Below are 18744 nucleotides of genomic sequence, written 5' to 3' on the forward strand. Positions count from 1 at the left end.
AAAAAAAAAAAAAAAAAATCCCAAGGTGCTTTACTTGCCAACCACTGGAATGAAGTAAAAAAAATTCCCACCCAGAGTGTTACTTTTAATTATCATTCTCTTTATGTTGTTTCCTAAAATAATAACTGACACTCTAGAGATGATTTACCAAGATGGCTTAATTAGGTGTCAGATGAATACCTGTGCCCAGGAGCCCATTACCACCAGCTTCCTTATGCAAATCCCAATGACTGTTCTGAACCTGACTAGATAAAAGACAGACATAATGGGAGCAGCTGAGCTGGAAGCGCAGCTGGGCCGTTCCCATGGAGACTAGACTCCAGAGCCAAGCACTTCCTGTTCCCCCAGCCTTCCTCCCCGCTCAGTTTTCAGAGAGAAGTGCAGAAGCCCATCTGAGGCTCAGATCTCCCTATCAATGCTTTTCCAGCCTTCATTCGTGCACCAGTCTTCTGGGGAACTTGTTAAAATGCTGATTCTGTCTCAGTGGTCTCCATTAAAGCCCCTGGGGTCCAGGTTTCTAACAAGCGCCGAGGTGATAAATGTACCTGTAGTCCTAAAGTTCCTCCTCCAACTAGTTATGTACCAGGCCCTTAAAAGCTCTATTTCAAGGGAGAGTTGTCGCTTTCCTCATTTTGACACTTATTTCTCCCATTTTGCTCCTTTCTCCAATTCCCTGGTGTCTTCATACTGCCTCGTCGCCCCCCCCCCTCCTTCCTCCCACATGTCACATTCCTGGCTCTGGTTCGCTCAAATCCAGTCTCAGGGCCAGGAGAGAGGCGGGTGGCTTCTGTAATCTCAGATACTCAGAAGGCGTAGATAGGAGGATTTCAGCCTGTGCAAACCCCGGCAAGAAGCACAATATCCTGAGTTCAAGGCCCTGAGTTCAAAGGGCAGGTCCTGAGTTCAAGGCCCTGAGTTCAAACCCTAGTACAAAAAAAAAAAATCCATAGATCATTCTATCGCAAGATGCTCTCAAAACAATGATCTACATAGATAAAATGAAATTTCTAAGCATGCCTGTAACTCCAGCACTCAGAAGGCTGAGGCAGGAGAATCATAAATTCAAGTCCAGCCTGGAATACATGGGAAATTCCAGGTAGGTATGAGCAGCATAGCTAAACCTAGGCTCAACAAATAAAGAAGTAAAATAAAATAAGCTAGACAATGATGACCCACATCTGTAATCCTAGCTACTCAGGAAGCTGAAATCTGAAGGATAAAAGCTCAAAGCCAGTCAGGTAGAAAAGTCTAAGAGCAAGTAAGCTGAAGCAAAATGAGGACTTGAGTTCAAGCCCTGGTACTGAAGAGAGGAAAAAAAAAAAAAAGAACAAAAAAAACTAAAAATATAAAGGTGCCAAAGGCACATGCCTCTCTAATCCTAGCTATTCAGGAGGCTGAGATCTGAGGAGGATTATGGCTCAAAACCAGCTTTGGCAGGAAAGTCTCCAATTAGCCACAACAATCTAGAAGCAGAGCTATGGCTTAAGTGATGGGGTGCTGGGCTTGAGGAAAAGAGCTCAGGGACAACACCCAAGCTGCACATTCTAGCCCCAGTACTCATGCATCTCACACTCACACACACACACACACACACACACACACACAGTGAAAACAAACTTTTTTTTTTAAGAGAAGAGAAATAACCAAAATATCACAGGTTGATTCAAGGAGAAACTACCTGCTTCATTACTTTTGTTACATGGACCAATAGGCCTACAATCCTGTGACGTCATGGTTGGACACTGCCAATCATCTGTCCCATATCTGAACCTCAGTCTTCTGGGCTCCCCAGACAGATGCCTTTGGAACAGGATGCTCATTGTCTGTCCAGAGTCATCAGATCAGAAAGTTTTCAAATGCTGAGCTGAAATCTATCTGCCTAGAGCTGATCTTCATTTGGCCTTGTTCTAGAATCTAGTTCTTAGATTGTTCCAGGGTGGGCTTAAAAGGCAGCTCTTCTCTCCCTCCTAAGACTTTTCTTCAAGGCAGTACATCTCAGGTCCATTGGCTGTTCTTATGCTGTTTTGATCATTTTCCTCCACTTCTGCTCTGTGTGTCTTTAGGCCCCTCCTCCGTGATGCCTACACTTCAAAAAATAACCCAGGATCGTTACCACCTCTTTACAGATGCTCTTTATGTCATCTTTATTGAATATACTGCCAGGCTACATTCTTGATGTCATTTTCACACATCTCTCTCTTGTCAATAATACTAATAATAATTATATTTAAGAAAATTAGAGATCTGGGGGCCGGTGGCTGTAATCCTAGCTACTCAGGAGGCTGAGATCTGAGGATCATGGTTCAAAGCCAGCCTGGGCAGGAAAGACCATGAGACTTTTTATCTCCAATAAACCACTCAGAAAACCGGAAGTGGTGCTGTGGCTCAAGTGACAGAGCGCTAGCCTTGAGCTGAAGAGCTGAGGTACAGTGCCCAGGCCCAGAGTTCAAGTCTCAGGACTGACAAAAAAGAGAGAGAGAAGGAGAGAAAATTAGAGCTGGGTGTTGGTGGCTCACGCCTGTAATCCTAACTACTCAGAAGGCTGAGATCTGAGGATCAGAGTTCCAAGCCAGTGCAGGTGGGAAAGTCTGCAGGACTCTTATCTCCAGCTAATCAGAAAACTGAAGTGGAGTTGTGATTCAAAATGATAGAGCAAAAGAGCTCAGGGAATGTGCCCAGGCCCCAAGTTCGTAAAAGAGAAAAAGAAAGAAATATGCATGATTGTGACAAACACAAACTATGGAATAAGACTGTGGGTGGGAAGCACTACACTAAGCACCACGTAGGTGTTAACTATCACCATCACCATCATTACCACCCCACCATCACCAATCATTATTATTGTGCTAGGCACTTTGCCTGCATTTACTGATTTAATCCTTATCGTAGCTTCATGATGTAGGGACTGTCATTATCCCATTTTTACAAATGAGGAAATGGAACTGCAAAACCTTGTTTTATGCACGAAGTTATGATTTGAATCTAAACCTGAGCATTGTTCTTTTGCTTATTTGGTTTATTTTGTTTTGTTGTTGTTGTTGTTTAATGGAGATTGAACCCAGAGAGGTTCTTATACATGCTAAACACTGCTCTGACACTTATGTTTGTCTGTTTGTTTCCCCCGGTCATGGGGCCAGAACTCTGGGCCTGGGCACAGCCCCTCAGTTCTTCAGCTCAAGGCTAGTGCTCTACCACTTGAGCCACAGCGCCACTTCTGGTTTTTTCTGCTTATGTGGTGCTGAGGAATGAAATCCAGGGCCTCATGCATGCAAGGCAAGCACTCTGAGCCACCGTCTCAGCCCATGTTTGTTGTTTTGTGTAGGCATGTGTGTATTTGCTTTTGAGACAGCATCTCACTGTGTAACCCGGAATGGCCTCAAATCATTCTACAGCCCAAGTTGGCCTTGAATTTGTGATCCTCCTCCCTCAGCCTCCTGTGTACTAGTATCACAGATGTACTCTTCCAAGCCTGTTCCTTGTTTGGATTTATTTTCAGTTTTGCTTTTGTTGTGTGCTGCTCCTAAGGCTTAAACTCAGGGCACAGACACCATCGCTGAGCTTTGCCTTCAAGGCTTAGTGTTCTACCACTATGAATCACAGAACCATTTCTCTTGTTTGGTTTTTGATGCCAATGAAAACCTCTCTGTTCCTGTTCTTCATGCATTTCATCTTGTTGTTATTTGGTGATTTACCCTTACACTATAGAAGGGAGTCCTTTCTTATGTCCCTTCTCTTCCTGTGCTGTTTGCCAGATCTGACTCAGCCTTCAAGGTCAGACTACCGTCACACCTTTCCTGACCCTTGAGTGTCTGAAAGCTGCTCTCGTTGCATTTGCAGCAGTCTCCAGTAAGTTTTTATTTTCTAATTCTGTAACTTCCACCCAGTGTTACATTTAACTCCAAACATAGAAAACATTCAGAAACGTGTTGCCTTTTCCCCATCCCAAAGAAATTGTGAGGATTAGTATTCATAGTATAGAATCGTTTAAAGGGCACTGTGATGATATAGAAAGATGGAGACAGGACTGGGATTAGCCTCCTGCAGGACCTATTACATCAGCGCTGAAAGGTAAAAGCATCCTATCACAGGCTACTAAGAACTCTTTCTAGCACCCTTCATTTGTTCTCAGTGTTTCTAGTCATAGGAATTTACTCAATGCTCAGGCCTCCACTAAAGAGCAGAGCAGGAGCTAGAGCCATGAGATGGCTGCTTCCCTCCCATGTTTACCAGTTGATGTTGGCCCTTGTTTGGCAGCCTAGCGGGGCTGTCAGCTAGAACACAGCACACATGGCTTCTCCATGTAACTTGAGCTTCCAGACAACATGGTGGCCCATGCTGAAACCACTTTGTATTTTACAACCTTGCCTTAGAAATGACACAGAATCACTTGTGCCACAATCTATTGGTTGAGGAAACTAAAAAAGGCTCCACCTCAATGTGAAGGAGTGCTAGCATCACATTGTAAAGAACATGTGTGGGAGAGGATGTAGGCTACTGTTGCAGTCTGCTACAAGCAGGCCTGGGGAAAAGGCCAGATTCCTCATCATAGAATGTGGGCATGAATCGCTTAAGTGAGATAAAAAGAAATCAAGGCAGTTACATTTTTTTGAAGGCAGTGAGTTTTTCCTCCACTTTCAGAGTGCAGGCAATTAGATCTCTGCCAAGAATCAGAACAGAAGCTGGGCACTGGTGGCTTATGCCTCTAATTCTAGCTACTTGAGAGGCTGAGATTTAAGGATCAGGATTGAAAACCAGCCTGAGCAGGAAAGTCCCCATGAGACTCCTATCTCCAATTAACCACCAGAAAACTGGAAAACTCAAAAGTGGTAGAGTGCTAGCAAAAAGAGCTCAGGGACAATGCCCAGGCCCTGTTCAAGCCCCACAATGGACAAAAACAAAAAAACAGAAATATTTAACCCCTTGTAACAGAGATCTAGTATGTTTCAAAGTCCTGTTTTCAATTACCCTATTTATCTTCACGTAAATATTCTCCAGAGTGATATTCACTTGATTCCTCTTTGTGAGGTAATCAGTACACCCTTCCTGTCCCCATTATTCCGGGCTCACTGCTCTACACAACAGTTTGATCATTCTATTGCTCTTACTGGTGATAACCTATCCTGTCAGCCTCTTGAGAGGTTGTCTTCAACTGATCTTTCCCCAAATCCTTCTCAGCTGCTCACTCTTTTAGTCCCAGAGACATACATTTAATTTTGTCATTGCCTCTCATTGAAGTTTCCATGATCACTACTTAAGATGTCTGTCTTAGCTGGGCGCCGGTGGCTCACACCTGTAACCTATCTACTCAGGAGGCTGAGATCTGAGGATTGAGGTTCAAAGCCAGCCCGGGCAGCAAAGTCCATGAGACTCTTATCTCCAATAAACCACTAGAAAACCAGAAATGGCACTGTGGCTCAAGCGCTTGCCTTGAGCTGAAGAGCGCAGGGACAGCGCCCAGGCCCAGAGTTCAATCCCCAAGACAGACAAAAAAAAAGATGTCTGTCTTGGGCTGGGAAGGTGGCTCAGTGGTAGAGTGCTTGCCTTGCATGCATGAGGTTTCATTCCTCAGCACCACATTTAAAAAAAAAGCTGCAGGTGGCCCTGTGGCTCAAGTGGTCGAGCATTAGCCTTGAGCTGAAGAGCTGAGGGACAGCGCCCAGGCCCAGAGTTCCAACCCCATGACCAGAAAAAAAGAAAAGATGTCTGTCTTTCAGCTCCAGTTATTCCTCACCAAGAACCTATAGGTCTTTGACCCTCCCGCCTTCTCATTCTCCCTTATCCTGGCATGACCTCCCTTCCCTCCCCTCCACTCCCAGCTTTAGATCAAGTTGGTCATTAGAGCTGGGCATCAGTGGCTTATGCCTGTAATTCTAGCTACTCAAGAGGCTGAGATCTGAGTTCAAAGTTGGAAACCAGCCCAGGCAGGAAAGTCCATGAGACCCTTATCTAATTAATCACAGAAAAAGTGGGAAGTCAACTGTGTTAGAGTGTTAACCTTCACCAAAAGGAACTAACTCAGGGACAACATCCAGGCCCAGAGTTCAAGCCCCAGGATCAGCAAAAAAAAAAAAAAAAAAGCCATTATTATCAACCCTTTGCATATGCTCAACGTTCTTGTTCTTCTCCCCTCTCTTATGTTCTCCTAGCCAAAACACATGCCTGACTAAACCCAACCCCCAGGAGCAGCTTCCAGTCTCCTACAACCATGCCAAAAAAACCCAAAAAACAAAAAATCATGTTGGTCCTTGATGCTTGCCTGAAGCCAGTTTTTCCCTAGAATGAGGAAGCAGACATACTGCCTTAAACCATTCCTCTGCCTCCATATCCCCCCACATCTTTGGGCCCAAGATCACCATCTACCAGGCTTTGCTGTGGAGATCTCAACACAGACATACCCAGCTGTAGGAAGATCAATCCTCTTCAAGCCAGGCACTGGTGCCTCACATCTGTAATCCCAGCTACTCAGGAGGCTGAGATCAGAAGATCATGGTTCGAAGCTAGCCCAGGCAGGAAAGTCTGTGAGACTTATCCATGCCCAAGCCTGGAGTTCAAGCTTCAAAACCATCCAAAATAAAATATGAAATTTAAAGTCTTCTTTAGAAAACAGCAACTCAGCCAGCACACGCAGCTCTCTAGTTGCCCCCAAGCTAGAGTCTGATGCTGTAGCATCCTCTTTGAAGGCCTCCTTTCCATTTCCGCCTCACGTTTGCTCAGCTCTGCTCACTCACAGAGCTATTTTGACATCTCTCTTCTATTCTTAGCACAAAGCACAAACTCATCTGTGCAGATTAACCAAAGTTAGAAGAACTGCACATTCATTTTCCAAGTTCTTAGAAAAATCACGAGCCCTTGGGGACTTGGGGGGTGGAAGGGGCTGGGCAGCAAGTCAGACACTCTGTTCATGGACAGTGTCTCTGTGCAGTCATGGAGACCAGCAATCCTCACCTCTGGTAAGTCCCTTTCTCTGCCTGGAGCTTAACCTCTCTATTATCAGCCAAGTCAGAGGTCTGGATGAAATAGTTCCAATGAACCTTTCTAGATGCTGCTGCCATATTCATAGTTGCCTGTGTTTTATACCTCTACTTCATGCCCAGAGGGCACAAATATTAATAGAACACAATGCCTGTATTGAGATAGTCATATTCCTTATAGACAGAGCTTGAGATAGTTCTATAATTATGCACAGTGTGATAAAGGATTTAGGAACTGTTCTAAGTATGATGGGTTAGTTCTCACAATGGAGGTAAGAGAAAATTCTTAAATGATTATTTGCACTGTGCTAGAGTGTGGTGGGGCAAGGGACCCAGTAAGGCCAGTCTAATCATGAGAGCCTGAACACGTGGTGAATCTAAGGAACAAGTTCACATTTTCCAATACACCTGATCATCAAGCACATGAGAGAATAGAGCTAAAAGAGATAGATTGGAAGCTCATCTCTTTTCTCATTTAGCAAAAATCTCATTTTAGAATTACCCTATTTCTTTTCCCTTTATTTATGTGTGTGTGCACGTGCACGTGCACTCACGCTCATGTGTGCACTAGTACTGAGGCTTCTTGAACTCTAGGTCTAGGCACTGTCTCTTGCTTTTTTACTCAAGGCTAGCACTTTACCACTTGAACCACAACTCTACTTCTAGTTTTTTTGGTGATGTATTAGAAACTGAGTCTCACAGAAGCTGAGGGCTGGTGGCTCATACCTGTAATCCTAACTATTCAGGAGGCAGAGATTTGAGGATCATGGTTTGAAGCTAGCTCAGGCAGGAAAGTTGAGAGACTCATCTCCAATTAGCCACCAGAAAATCAGAAGTGGTACTGTGGCTCAGGGACAGCACCAGGACCTGAATTCAACTCCCCCCCCCAAAAAAAAGAGTCTCACACACTTTGCTGACTAGGCTGGCTTTGAACTGTGATCCTCAGACCTCAGCCTCTTAGCCTCTTGAGCAGTTAGGCTTATAGGCATAAGCCACCAGCACCTGGCTCCGATTTTCTTGTTTATTTATTTATGTATGTATGTATTGGTGCTGGTCCTAGGACTTGAACTCAGAGCCTGGATGCTGTCCCTGAGCTTTTGTCCTCAAGGCTAGCATTCTACCAATTGAGTCACAGCTCTACTTTTTGGCTTCTTGGTGGCTAATTGGAGATGAGTCTCATGGACTTTCCTGCTCAGACTACCTTTGAATCACCATCCTCAGATCTCAGCCTCCTGAGTAGCTAGGATTATAGGTATGAGCCACTAGGTTCCTGGCTCCAAAAGTCAGGACATGTTGCCAGTTTTGGAGTCCTGCCAGTCTCTAACCTGTTTTGTGAAATGTATTCTGGACATCTGGACTCAACATGAGTGAAACAGATGGGCAATGTACCCTGAGTCCTTCCTTCATGAAATCCTGTGGCTTTCTTTGTTCCTCATAATCTTCTACTTATAGTCATGCCTTAATGGAAGTGTTAATAAGTAAGCTTACACTGCTCTTGGGCAGTCACATCATCCTGTCACAAAATGAAAATGAACTTGGAAAATGAGCATGCAGTACTTCTAACTTTTGGTTAATCTGCGCAGACGAGTTTGTTCTTTGTGTGTGTGTGTGTGTGTGTGTGTGTGTGTGTGTGTGTGTGTGTGTGTCTGTGTGTAGCTAGATGTATATATAGATATATATGCATATAATATATATGTGTTTGTATATATACATATATATAGATAGAGAGAGAGAGTGTGCAAAATGTTGAACTAGCAAGAACTAGCAATTCTCCCTGAATTTATTGGGGGGGTCTAGAGGACTGACTCAACCTAAGTTGAGGATGTCAAGTTAACTTCTTTCTTTTGTATCTCTAGCACCATCTACTGGAAAGCAAAGTACTTTACAGGAATACTTTCATTTAGAGGAAGGTACAAAGGGAAGTAAGGAGCTGAGAACAGATTTTAACAAAAATGATTACATGTATCACGCTGATTTGACTCATAGAATACGTAACCACTAAAAGTACAACCTGTCTGTGTTATTGGCAGCACACATGTAGGTAAAAGTCCTCACAGCAAAAGATTTTTTTTTTTTTGCTTATGTGGTGCTGGGGAATCGAACCCAGGGCCTCATGCATGCAAGGCAAGCGCTCTACCACTGAGCTACCTTCCCAGCCCCAGCAAAAGATTTTTTTAAGTCAACAACTGGAAGTTATAAATACAGAAAGCATATTATAAACTATGATATGTTCTAAGAAAACAGCATATATGTGAGCTTATTAATTCCATCTGAATGTTATATTAGACAGTCCCTCAGATTGAATCTCAAAGCAAAACCCAATAGAAGTAGTCTTTTTCTTTTTGTCCTTTTTTTTTTTGGGGGGGGGGTCTGGTCGTGGGGCCTGAACTCTGGGCCTGGGCGCTTTCCCTCAGCTCTTCAGCTCAAGGCTAGCGTTCTACCACTTGAGCCACAGCGCCACTTCTGGTTTTTTCTTTTTGCTTATGTGGTACTAAGGAATCAAAGCCATGGCCTCAGGCATGCAAAGCAAGCACTCTACCACTGAGCCACCTTCCCAGCCCCTCTTTTTGTCCTTTTTGAGGTTTGGGGGATCAAACACAAGACCTCATGCATATTAGGCAAGAGTTCTACCACTGAGCTATATCCTCTCCTGTGTGTGTGTGTGTGTGTGTGTGTGTGTGTGTGTGTGTGTGTGTGTGTGTGTGTGTGTGTAAATACTGGGGTTTGATCTCAGGGCCTCATGTTCTTGTACTCAAGGCTAGTGCTCTACCACTTGAGCCATATGTGCACTTCCATCATTTTCCTGATTAACTGGAGATAAAAGTCTTAGGGATTTGTCTGGCTCAGTTAGCTTTGAACCTCAATCCTCAATCTTCATATCTCAGCCTCTCTAGTAGTTAGATTATAAGTGGAAACCACAGTGCCCTGCTACAATGGAGGGATTTAAATAAAAACAACAGGGGGCTGGGAAGGTGGCTCAGTGATAGAGTGCTTGCCTTGCATGCATCAGGCTCTGGGTTTGATTACTCAGCACCACATAAGCAGAAAAAGCTGGAGCTTTTGATCTATGGCTCAAGTGGTTGAGCACTAGCCTTGAGCTGAAGAGCTTAGGGACAGCGCCCAGGCTCAGAGTTCAGGCTCCATGACTGACAAAAATAAAATAAAAATAAAAAAATGAGGGGGGGCGGAGGGTGGAGATGGGAAGGGATGGGAAGGGGAAACAAAGGAGGAGGCAACAATGCTTGATAAGAAATGTACTCATTACCTTGCCCGCGTAATTGTAACCCCTCTGTACGGTATTTTCACAATAAAAAATAAAAAATAAAATAGCCTGGTGCCAGTGGCTCACCCCTGTAATCCTAGCTATTCACAAGGCTAAGATCTCAGGATCATGGTTGAAAGCTGGCCCAGGCAATAAAGTTCATGAAACATTTATCTCCAATTAAACACCAACTCAAGTGGTAGAGCTCTAGCCTTGAGCAAAAGAAACTTAGGAACAGTGCCAGACCTAAGTTCAAGCCTCAGGACTGGCACAAAATATAATATAAGACAAGGCAGAGTTAGACTATAGCTAAGTGGTTGATCGCTTGTCTAGCATGTCTGAGACCATGAAGTGTTTTGCCCCCCAGCAGCCCCAGAGCCCTACATGAACTTCAGGACCCCAGACCTCCCACAGCAGCAAGGCTGCATCTCTGACCCGCATTGTCCACTTTTGTCCAAAGATTTGTGTTTCCTCATAGCATTTGGAAACATGCAAAAGCAAAACCAAAGGCTTTAAATAGCAACATTAGTTCTGCTTTTACTTATTTATTTTAATGATAAGGTACATGTTCCACCTATTTATTCATTTACTTATTTACTTACTGCAAACTCTTCCCACTAGGAAATGTAGCTCCAGTGCAAGGAACTGCATTCGACCTGAGAAAACCAGTGGAGCTTGGAAAACACCTGCAGAAATTCGGCATCAATGGTTTTGACCACAATTTTTGTCTCAAGGGATCTAAGGAGAAGCATTTCTGTGCAAGGTTGGGAACTTCTCATTTGTCGCCTCTTTAGAAGAGACACCAACTCTTAGTTAACAGCTTCTTCCCCTGACCCATAATGCTAGCATGTTCTAGATGATAGGAACCAAAACCTCATCCCATGGCTTTTCAAAGGTCCCATACCACAGGGGAACTCTGTACGATCTGCCTTCATCCTTGGGCCCCCTACTCAGGATCCTCTTTGTCCCCATCTCTTCCTGTCCTTTAAGGCACGTTTTGTCAGAAGGCCTAATTTCCCCAACTGTTCCCCTTTCCCTTGATTGAATTTCCAGAGCCCTTTGTACTTCAAATGTGTGATTTATACTCTGCCCATTTCCCTGTGAAGCCGAGGGCTCCATTCTTTGGTGGCCCTCACACCCTAGATTTGCATGCACTCTCTCTCCACTAAATTTCCAGGTCCTACTTCCTCTTTGTAAAGTTATCAGTACGGCTGGGAAGGTGGCTCAGTGGTAGAGTGCTTGTCTTGCATGCATGAGGCCTGGGTTCAATTCCTCAGCAGAAAAAGCCAGAAGTGGTGCTGTGGCTCAAGTGGTAGAGTCCTAGCCTTGAGCTGAAGAGCTGAGGGACAGCACCCAGGCCCAGAGTTCAGGCTCCACGACTGACCAAAAAACAAACAAAGTTATCAGTACATAATTGTAGAATCAATGGATTTTTAGGAAAGCAGAGAAAATGATTCACAATTTATTTTTTATTTTATTTTATTGTCGGTCATGGGGCTTTAACTGTCCCTCAGCTCTTCAGCTCAAGGCCAGCGCTCTACCACTTGAGCCACAGTGCCACTTCCAGTTTTCTGAGTGGTTTATTAGAGATGAAAGTCTCGAGGACTTTCCTGCCTAGGCTGGCTTTGAATCTCAATCCTCAGATCTCAGCCTCCTGAGTAACTAGGATTACAGGCATGAGCCACCTGCACCTGGCATGATTCACACTCTTAATAGTGACAGAGAATTTCACAAACCTTGCTCAGAGCCTCAGCACCAAAGGCCCCTTGTGTTTCTCTAGCTCAAGAATCCACCTGTGTCTCTCAGCTTCCCCTCCCCTCCCTGCCTTCTCCTCAAGCTTTGACCTTCTTTCCTTAACCCCTTGGTTGACAACTTACTGTGTGTTCATTTGTTTGTTTTGCCAGTCCAGGGGCTTGAACTTATGGCCTAGACACGTCCCTGAGTTTCTTTTGCTCAAAGATAGCATTCTACCACTCGAATCACAGGGCCACTTCAGGCTTTTTCTGTTTATGTGGTACTGAGGAATTGAACCCAGGGTTTCATGCATGCTAGACAAGCACTCTACCACTAAGCCACATTCCCAGCCCATCTTGCTGTGTTTTTTACTATTTCCTATATAGATATACCTGCGTCTATAAGACCCAGGAAGCCTTGGGATAGGGGGATGGCCCTAGCAAAGTGCAAGACCCTAAGTTCATTCCCAGTAACACTCTCTCTCTCTCTCTCTCTCACACACACACACATACACACACACACACACACACACACACACAGAGTTCAAAAAGAAAGAAAACTCAACCTCTTATCTATTCCTTATCTATTATCAAGCACAGAAACCAGGAAGGAGCACACCTGTGTGAGGCGTGGACACCCATGGCTTCATAGCTATAACCCTAGCTACTTAGGGTTGCAGTTCACACCTGTGTGAGGCGTGGACACCCATGGCTTCATAGCTATAACCCTAGCTACTTAGGGTTGCAGTTCAGGGTTGGCTTGTGCAGAAAAGTTTTTGAGACCTCTTCTCAATCCATAGCTGGGCACAGGAACACATTCATGTCACACTAAACTATATAAGTGGGATGATTGTGGTTCCAGGTTAGCTAAGGAAGAAAAATCCACAATACTTCATCAGGAAAACTGTATGTAATGTTAGTATGTGCTTGTGATCCCAGCAATGACAAGCCTAAAATAGGTGGAGATTGGAAAAGAAACTCAAAAATAATTAGTGCAAACCAAGCTCAGTGGTTCAAACCTGTAACCTACCTACTTGGGAGTCAGAGATTAAGGAGATCATGGATTGCAGTCAGCCTGGGTATAAAAATTAGCAAGACTCCATCTCAATCAATGACTGGACATGATGCCACACATAGGAGGATTATAATTCAGGCCACCCAAGCATGAAGCAAGACTCAATCTTGAAAATTATTAATGCAAAAGGGGCCTGGTAGAGTGGCTTAAGAGCTCTCAGATAGAGAGCCTGCTTAGCACATGCATCATCAGAACAATCATCATCATCAGTGCAAAACAGGGCTGGAGACGTGTTTCAGTGGTAGATCACCTGACTAACAAACTCTAGACTCTGAGTTGAAAACCCAGTAATGAAGCCGGGCGCGGTGGCTCACGCTTGTAATCCTAGCTACTCTACTCGGGAGGCTGAGATCTGAGGATTGAGGTTCAAAGCCAGCCTGGGCAGGAAAGTCCATGAGACACATATCTCCACTAAACCACTCGAAAACCAGAAGTGGTGCTGTGGCTCAAGCAGTAGAGTGCTGTCCTTGAGCTGAAGAGCGCAGGGACAGCGCCCAAGCCCACAGTTCAAGCCCCATGACTGACAAAAAAGAAAGCAAGCAAGAAAGAAAATCCAGTAATGAAAACAACAAAATAAAGATAAACAATAGTCAGGTGCTGTTGGCTTACTCCTCTAATCCTAGCTACTCAGCTGAGATCCGAGGATCGCCATTTGGAGCCAGCCCATACAGACACATCCACGGAGATGCCTATCTCCAACTAACCACCAAAAGCTGGAAATAGAGGTCTGACTCAAGTAACAGAAAACTAGCCTTGAGCAAAAATCTTGAGAGAACCAGACTCAGAGTTCACGCCCCAGGACTGATGCACACACATGCATGCACGTACGCACACATGCATGCACATGCACACAGTAATTAAGTAGAAATCCACAGTAGGACTGTTAAGGGGAATACCTACAAAATAGCTTGCTCAAGTCTCTAGGAGGAAAACAGAGAAAAACATCTCTGTCTCGTAAGACAGGATTGATTGCCTCTCCAGGCCAAGCAGAGAACTCTGAAAAAGAATTCCAGCCCCATGGCTGGTAATGTTTCTTAGAGATATATATAGTACTTAACCTAGCATGCTCTAGTTCCAGCCCCTCAATAAACCAATCTTGGCCCAACGCCAGTGGCTCATGCCTATAATCCTAGCTACCCAGGAGGCTGAGATCTGAGGGTTGCTGTTCAAAGCCAGCCCGGGCAGGAAAATCCATGAGACTCTTATCTCCAGTTAACCACCAGAAAACTGCAAGTGTCACTGTGGCTCAAGTGGTAGAGTGCTCACCTTGAGCTGAAGAGCTGAGGGACAGCGCTCAGGCCTACAGTTTAAGCCCCACCACGACTGCCCAAAAAACAACAACAATAATAATAATAATCTTGATCCATCCAAAACCCTAAAACTGCCTGTCTCCAACCTGGCTGCTCCCTCCTTACCTAACTTCTCTACCCTTGCATGGGCTGGAGTCACTCTGTTTTGTAATTCCTCAAAGAAGCCAAGATCAGAGTGAGAAGTTGCTACTGATCCTCAAAACCATCCACTTATCCATGATACTGGTGCCCTGTACTCCGAGCTACTTAGGAGGTAGAGACAGGAGGATCACAGTTATAAGACTGCCCAGGAAGAAAACTCCATCTCTTATTTGCAGTTACTCAGCAAAAAGCCAGAAGTAGAGGTGTGACTCAAGCAGTATAGTGCCAGCCTTAAATAGAAAAGGCCAAGCCAAGAGTAAGAGACCTTGAGTTCAGGCCTTAGAACACACACACATACACACACACACACACACACACACACACACACACACGAAGAATCACTATCATACTGGTCTTCCTACCTTTATCTCGCATTTCAATCGAGGCCTTACATGTGGCTTGTCTTTCTCCCTAGGGTGCAGCACCCTGGAAGCGGCCGAGTCCTTGAAGTCTATACCACCCAGCCTGGCGTCCAGTTTTACACAGGCAACTTCCTGGATGGCACACTGAAGGGCAAGAATGGAGCTGTCTATCCCAAGCACTCTGGTTTCTGCCTCGAGACCCAGAGCTGGCCTGATGCAGTCAATCAGGTAAAGCCACAAAGGCTGGCCCATCAGAGGGCTGTTACGTTCAAAGTCATGCAAGCCACGCTATGGGATCCAGAAATCCATGAATTGTTCTCAGTAAATCCTGCTTTAAAAAAAAAGAAACCAAGTACTAATATGGCATTCACAAGTTTTTGTTTGTTTTTTGGTTTTTTGGGTTTTTTTGCCAGTCTGGGCTTGGAACTCAGGGCCTGAGCACTATACCTGAGCTTTTTTCTTTTTCTTTTTGTCGGAAATGGAGCTTGAACTCTGGGCCTGGGTGCTGTCCCTCAGTTCTTCAGCTCAAGTCTAGGTAGGGCTCTACCACTTGAGCCACAGCGCCACTTCTGGTTTTATGAGTGGCTTATTGGAGATAAGAGAGTTTCACAGACTTTCCTGCCGGGGCTGGCTCTGAACCTTGATCCTCAGATCTCAGCCTTCTGAGTAGCTAGGATTACAGGCATGAGCCACGGGCGCCTGGCTTCACAAGTTTTTAAAAAGCTTGTTTGAGGGCTGGGAAGGTGGCTCCGTGGTAGAGTGCTTGCCTTGCATGCATGAGGCACTGGGTTCGATTCCTCAGCACCACATAAGCAGAAAAAAAAAACCGGAAGTGGTGCTGTGGCTCAAGTGGTAGAGCGCTGAAGAGCTGAGGGACAGTGCCCAGACCCAGAGTTCAAGCCCCACCACCAACAAAAAAAAAAAGCTTGTCTTGTACCTTTGCCACCTTCTGAGTCAATTTCTCCTTGTCAGCAACAGTACTTCTAAGATCCTCCATTATTTGTGTTTGTTTTCTCCCTAATAGCTTTCTTTTCTAGCTGTTACTTAAAGCTAATGCTCCCCAAAGTGTCAGCCCACCATTAGATGCTTAGGGCCTGATAGGGCACTGGTGGTGCACACTTGTAGTCCTAGCTGTTCAGGAGGCTGAGATCTGAGGGTCATGGTTCAAAGCCAGTTAGGGCAGAAAAGCTGGTGAGACATTTCCAATTGACTAGCAAAAAGCCAGAAGTAGAGCTGTGGCTGGAGAGAGACCATCCACCTTGAGGGGGAAAAAGGGCTGAGTGTGTATGGCCAAGCTCAAACTTTAGTACTAGGAACAAAAACAAAACAAGAAGCTTAGGGGCTGGGAAGGTGGCTCAATGGTAGAGCGCTTGCCTTGTATGCTTGAGGCCCTGGGTTCGATTCCTCAGCACCACATAAGCAAAAAGAAAAAAGCTGGAAGTGGTGCTGTGGCTCAAGTGGTAGAGTGCTAGCCTTGAGCTGAAGAGCTGAGGGACAGCGCCCAGGCCCAGAGTTCAGGCTCCACAACCAGACCCCGCCCCCCCCCAAAAAAACAAGAAGCTTGCACACCATGTACCAGAATATAAATCAACACATTGTTTCTTCCCGGAGAGTCTTAGTTGGACAAAGTGTGCATGGTAGGATAGATTTTCATTATAGTTTGTTTTTCATCTCACTGCAAACCAGTAATACACTGGGCCCACTAGCACTGGTCCACAGAGCAGAATACCACCTTGCAAGCAGGGCTAGGGTTTAACTGTCTTCTTTTCCCCCTTTACAGCCTCACTTCCCCCCTGTGCTACTGAGGCCTGGGGAAGAATACAACCATACCACCTGGTTCAAGTTCTCCGTGGCTTAAGGAAGAGTGACTCCTTGGCAGCCTGTCTTCTATCCAGAAGATCTGGAGGTTTTGCTAGTGATCCTGTGTGTTAAATCATACAAATGGTAGATTGACATGATCATCAGTCTGAATATTAGTTTTTCAATAACCAGCCCCAGGTCACATTTAATGACCAGGTCATGTTTAATGACTATTCTCTGTGCAGTGTAGAAGTCAAGTGACGTCTCGTCTAAGGCCTGACCCTAGCCCCAAAGTGGTGCCTGGGACTCTTGGTAGTATTATGCCTTCTTTCCACATTGCCCTGTTCTTTTCTACTTATCCTTCCTTCTTTGCTGTTACTCTTTTCTTTGTGTGTGTGTGTGTGTGTGTGTTTGTACTGGTATTAGGGCTAAACTCAAGGCCCTAAACTGTTGTTTTTTCTCTTAAGGCTGGTGCTGTACCACTTGAGCCACACCTCTATTTCCAGCTTTTTTGCTGGTTAATTGGAGATAATAATCTGGGATTTGTCTGCCTTGGCTGGCTTCAAACCATGATCCTCAGATCAAGCTTTCTGAGAAGCTAGGGTTCCAGGTGTGAGCCATCAGTGTCCAGCTTCTGTTTTTCTGTCCCTTCCCCTCTTCTTCAAGCCACCCATCAGAAGCCAGGACTTGAGTTCAGGTCATATAAACTCAAGTAAGCTTCTTCTTAGTCTACCAGAGTAATTTCTAGTGTCACTGAAAGACAAAAAAAGGCCCCTGCTGTTAAATCCAGCCTAAGATTCACCTTTCTAAGCTGCATAAGGATCAGCTGAACTGTCTTTTTAGCTGAAGAGGTGGTATGATTTAAAGCAGAAGATCCAACTATCCAGAATCTAGCTTCCCGGCCTTTGGGGTGAACAGAACGCCAGCACAGACACGGTGTGGGAAGATGGGCTGAGGGCCTCACCTGTTTCCATGAAAGCACAAGGGGACAGATGTCATGTTAAGTAGGGAAGGCCAGAACCTCTTTTCCTGGATAATCAAATCAATCATGGGTCTGGGACGATGATTTTTAGATGAATGTACTCTATACTATTATCTACTATAACAGGTTGTAATAAAACTAAAATCTGCATCTCCAGCTCCTTGACTCATCTTTAGGTTTTTATGTGTCAAGACACAAACTTTGAGAAATGGGCCAAGTATGTGCTGTATGTTCTGGATTCTGTGTGGTTTCGTTTTGTTTTGTTGTAGCAGGACTGGTGTGTGAACTCAGGATCAGGGCCCTGTCCCTTACCCTTTTCACTAAAGGCTGGCACTATACTACTTGAGCCATACCTCCACTTCTGGTTTTTGGTGATTAACTGAAGATGAGAGACTCACATTTTTCTTCCTGGCATTGGCTGCAAACCAAGATGTTAACATCTCAGCCTCCAGAGTAGCGAAGATTACAAGGAGTGAACCCCAGACACCCAGTTGATATTTACTTATTTAGCCACAGTCCTGGGGTTTGAACTCAGAGCCTGGACAATGTCCCTGAGCTCCTTTTGCTCAAGACTAGCACTCACACAGCGTCACTTCAGGCTTTTTCAGATTATGTGGTACTGAGAAATCGAACCCAGGGCTTCATGCATGCTAGGCAAGCACTCTACCACTAAGCCACATTCCCAGCCCTCTTTGTTTAATTAAAGAGTGGCTAGGGGCCGGACACTGGGGCTCACACCTATAATCTTAGCTACTCAGGAGGCTGAGATCTGAGGATCAAGTTTTGATGTCAGCCCGGGCAAGAAAATCCTTGAGAATCTTATCTCCAGAAAACCAGAAGTGGTGCTATAGCTCAAAGTGGTACTAGCCTTGAATGGAAAAAGCTCAGAGACAGTGCCCAGGCCCTGAGTTTAATCCCCATGACTGATAAATAAGTAAATAAATAAATAAATGGGGGGAGGCTCCCTACCAAATCTTTATCTGATGAAAATAAAAATTTAGATGTTGTTATTCTGTGTGAAAGTAGCCACCTGGGCTGGAAGGTGGCTCAGTGGTAGAGCGCTTGCCTTACATGCATGAGGCCCTGGGTTTGATTCCTCAGCACCACA

General features: G+C 44.9%; 1 protein-coding gene across 1 annotated transcript in view; it reads left to right on the forward strand.

The window, feature by feature from the left end:
* Galm (galactose mutarotase (aldose 1-epimerase)) overlaps positions 1-17183 on the forward strand; it is a 68466-nt gene extending 51283 nt beyond the window's left edge. The window contains exons 5-7 of the mRNA XM_013018036.1: positions 10855-10996; positions 14908-15082; positions 16635-17183. Of these exons, the coding sequence (XP_012873490.1) occupies positions 10855-10996; positions 14908-15082; positions 16635-16712 (395 nt within the window). The 3' untranslated portion in view covers positions 16713-17183. The remainder of the gene's footprint in view (positions 1-10854; positions 10997-14907; positions 15083-16634) is intronic.
* The last annotated feature ends 1561 nt before the right edge of the window (positions 17184-18744 follow it).

Source organism: Dipodomys ordii, unplaced genomic scaffold (assembly GCF_000151885.1).
Source record: "Dipodomys ordii isolate 6190 unplaced genomic scaffold, Dord_2.0 Scaffold37, whole genome shotgun sequence".
In the NCBI taxonomy this organism is placed as follows: domain Eukaryota; kingdom Metazoa; phylum Chordata; class Mammalia; order Rodentia; family Heteromyidae; genus Dipodomys; species Dipodomys ordii.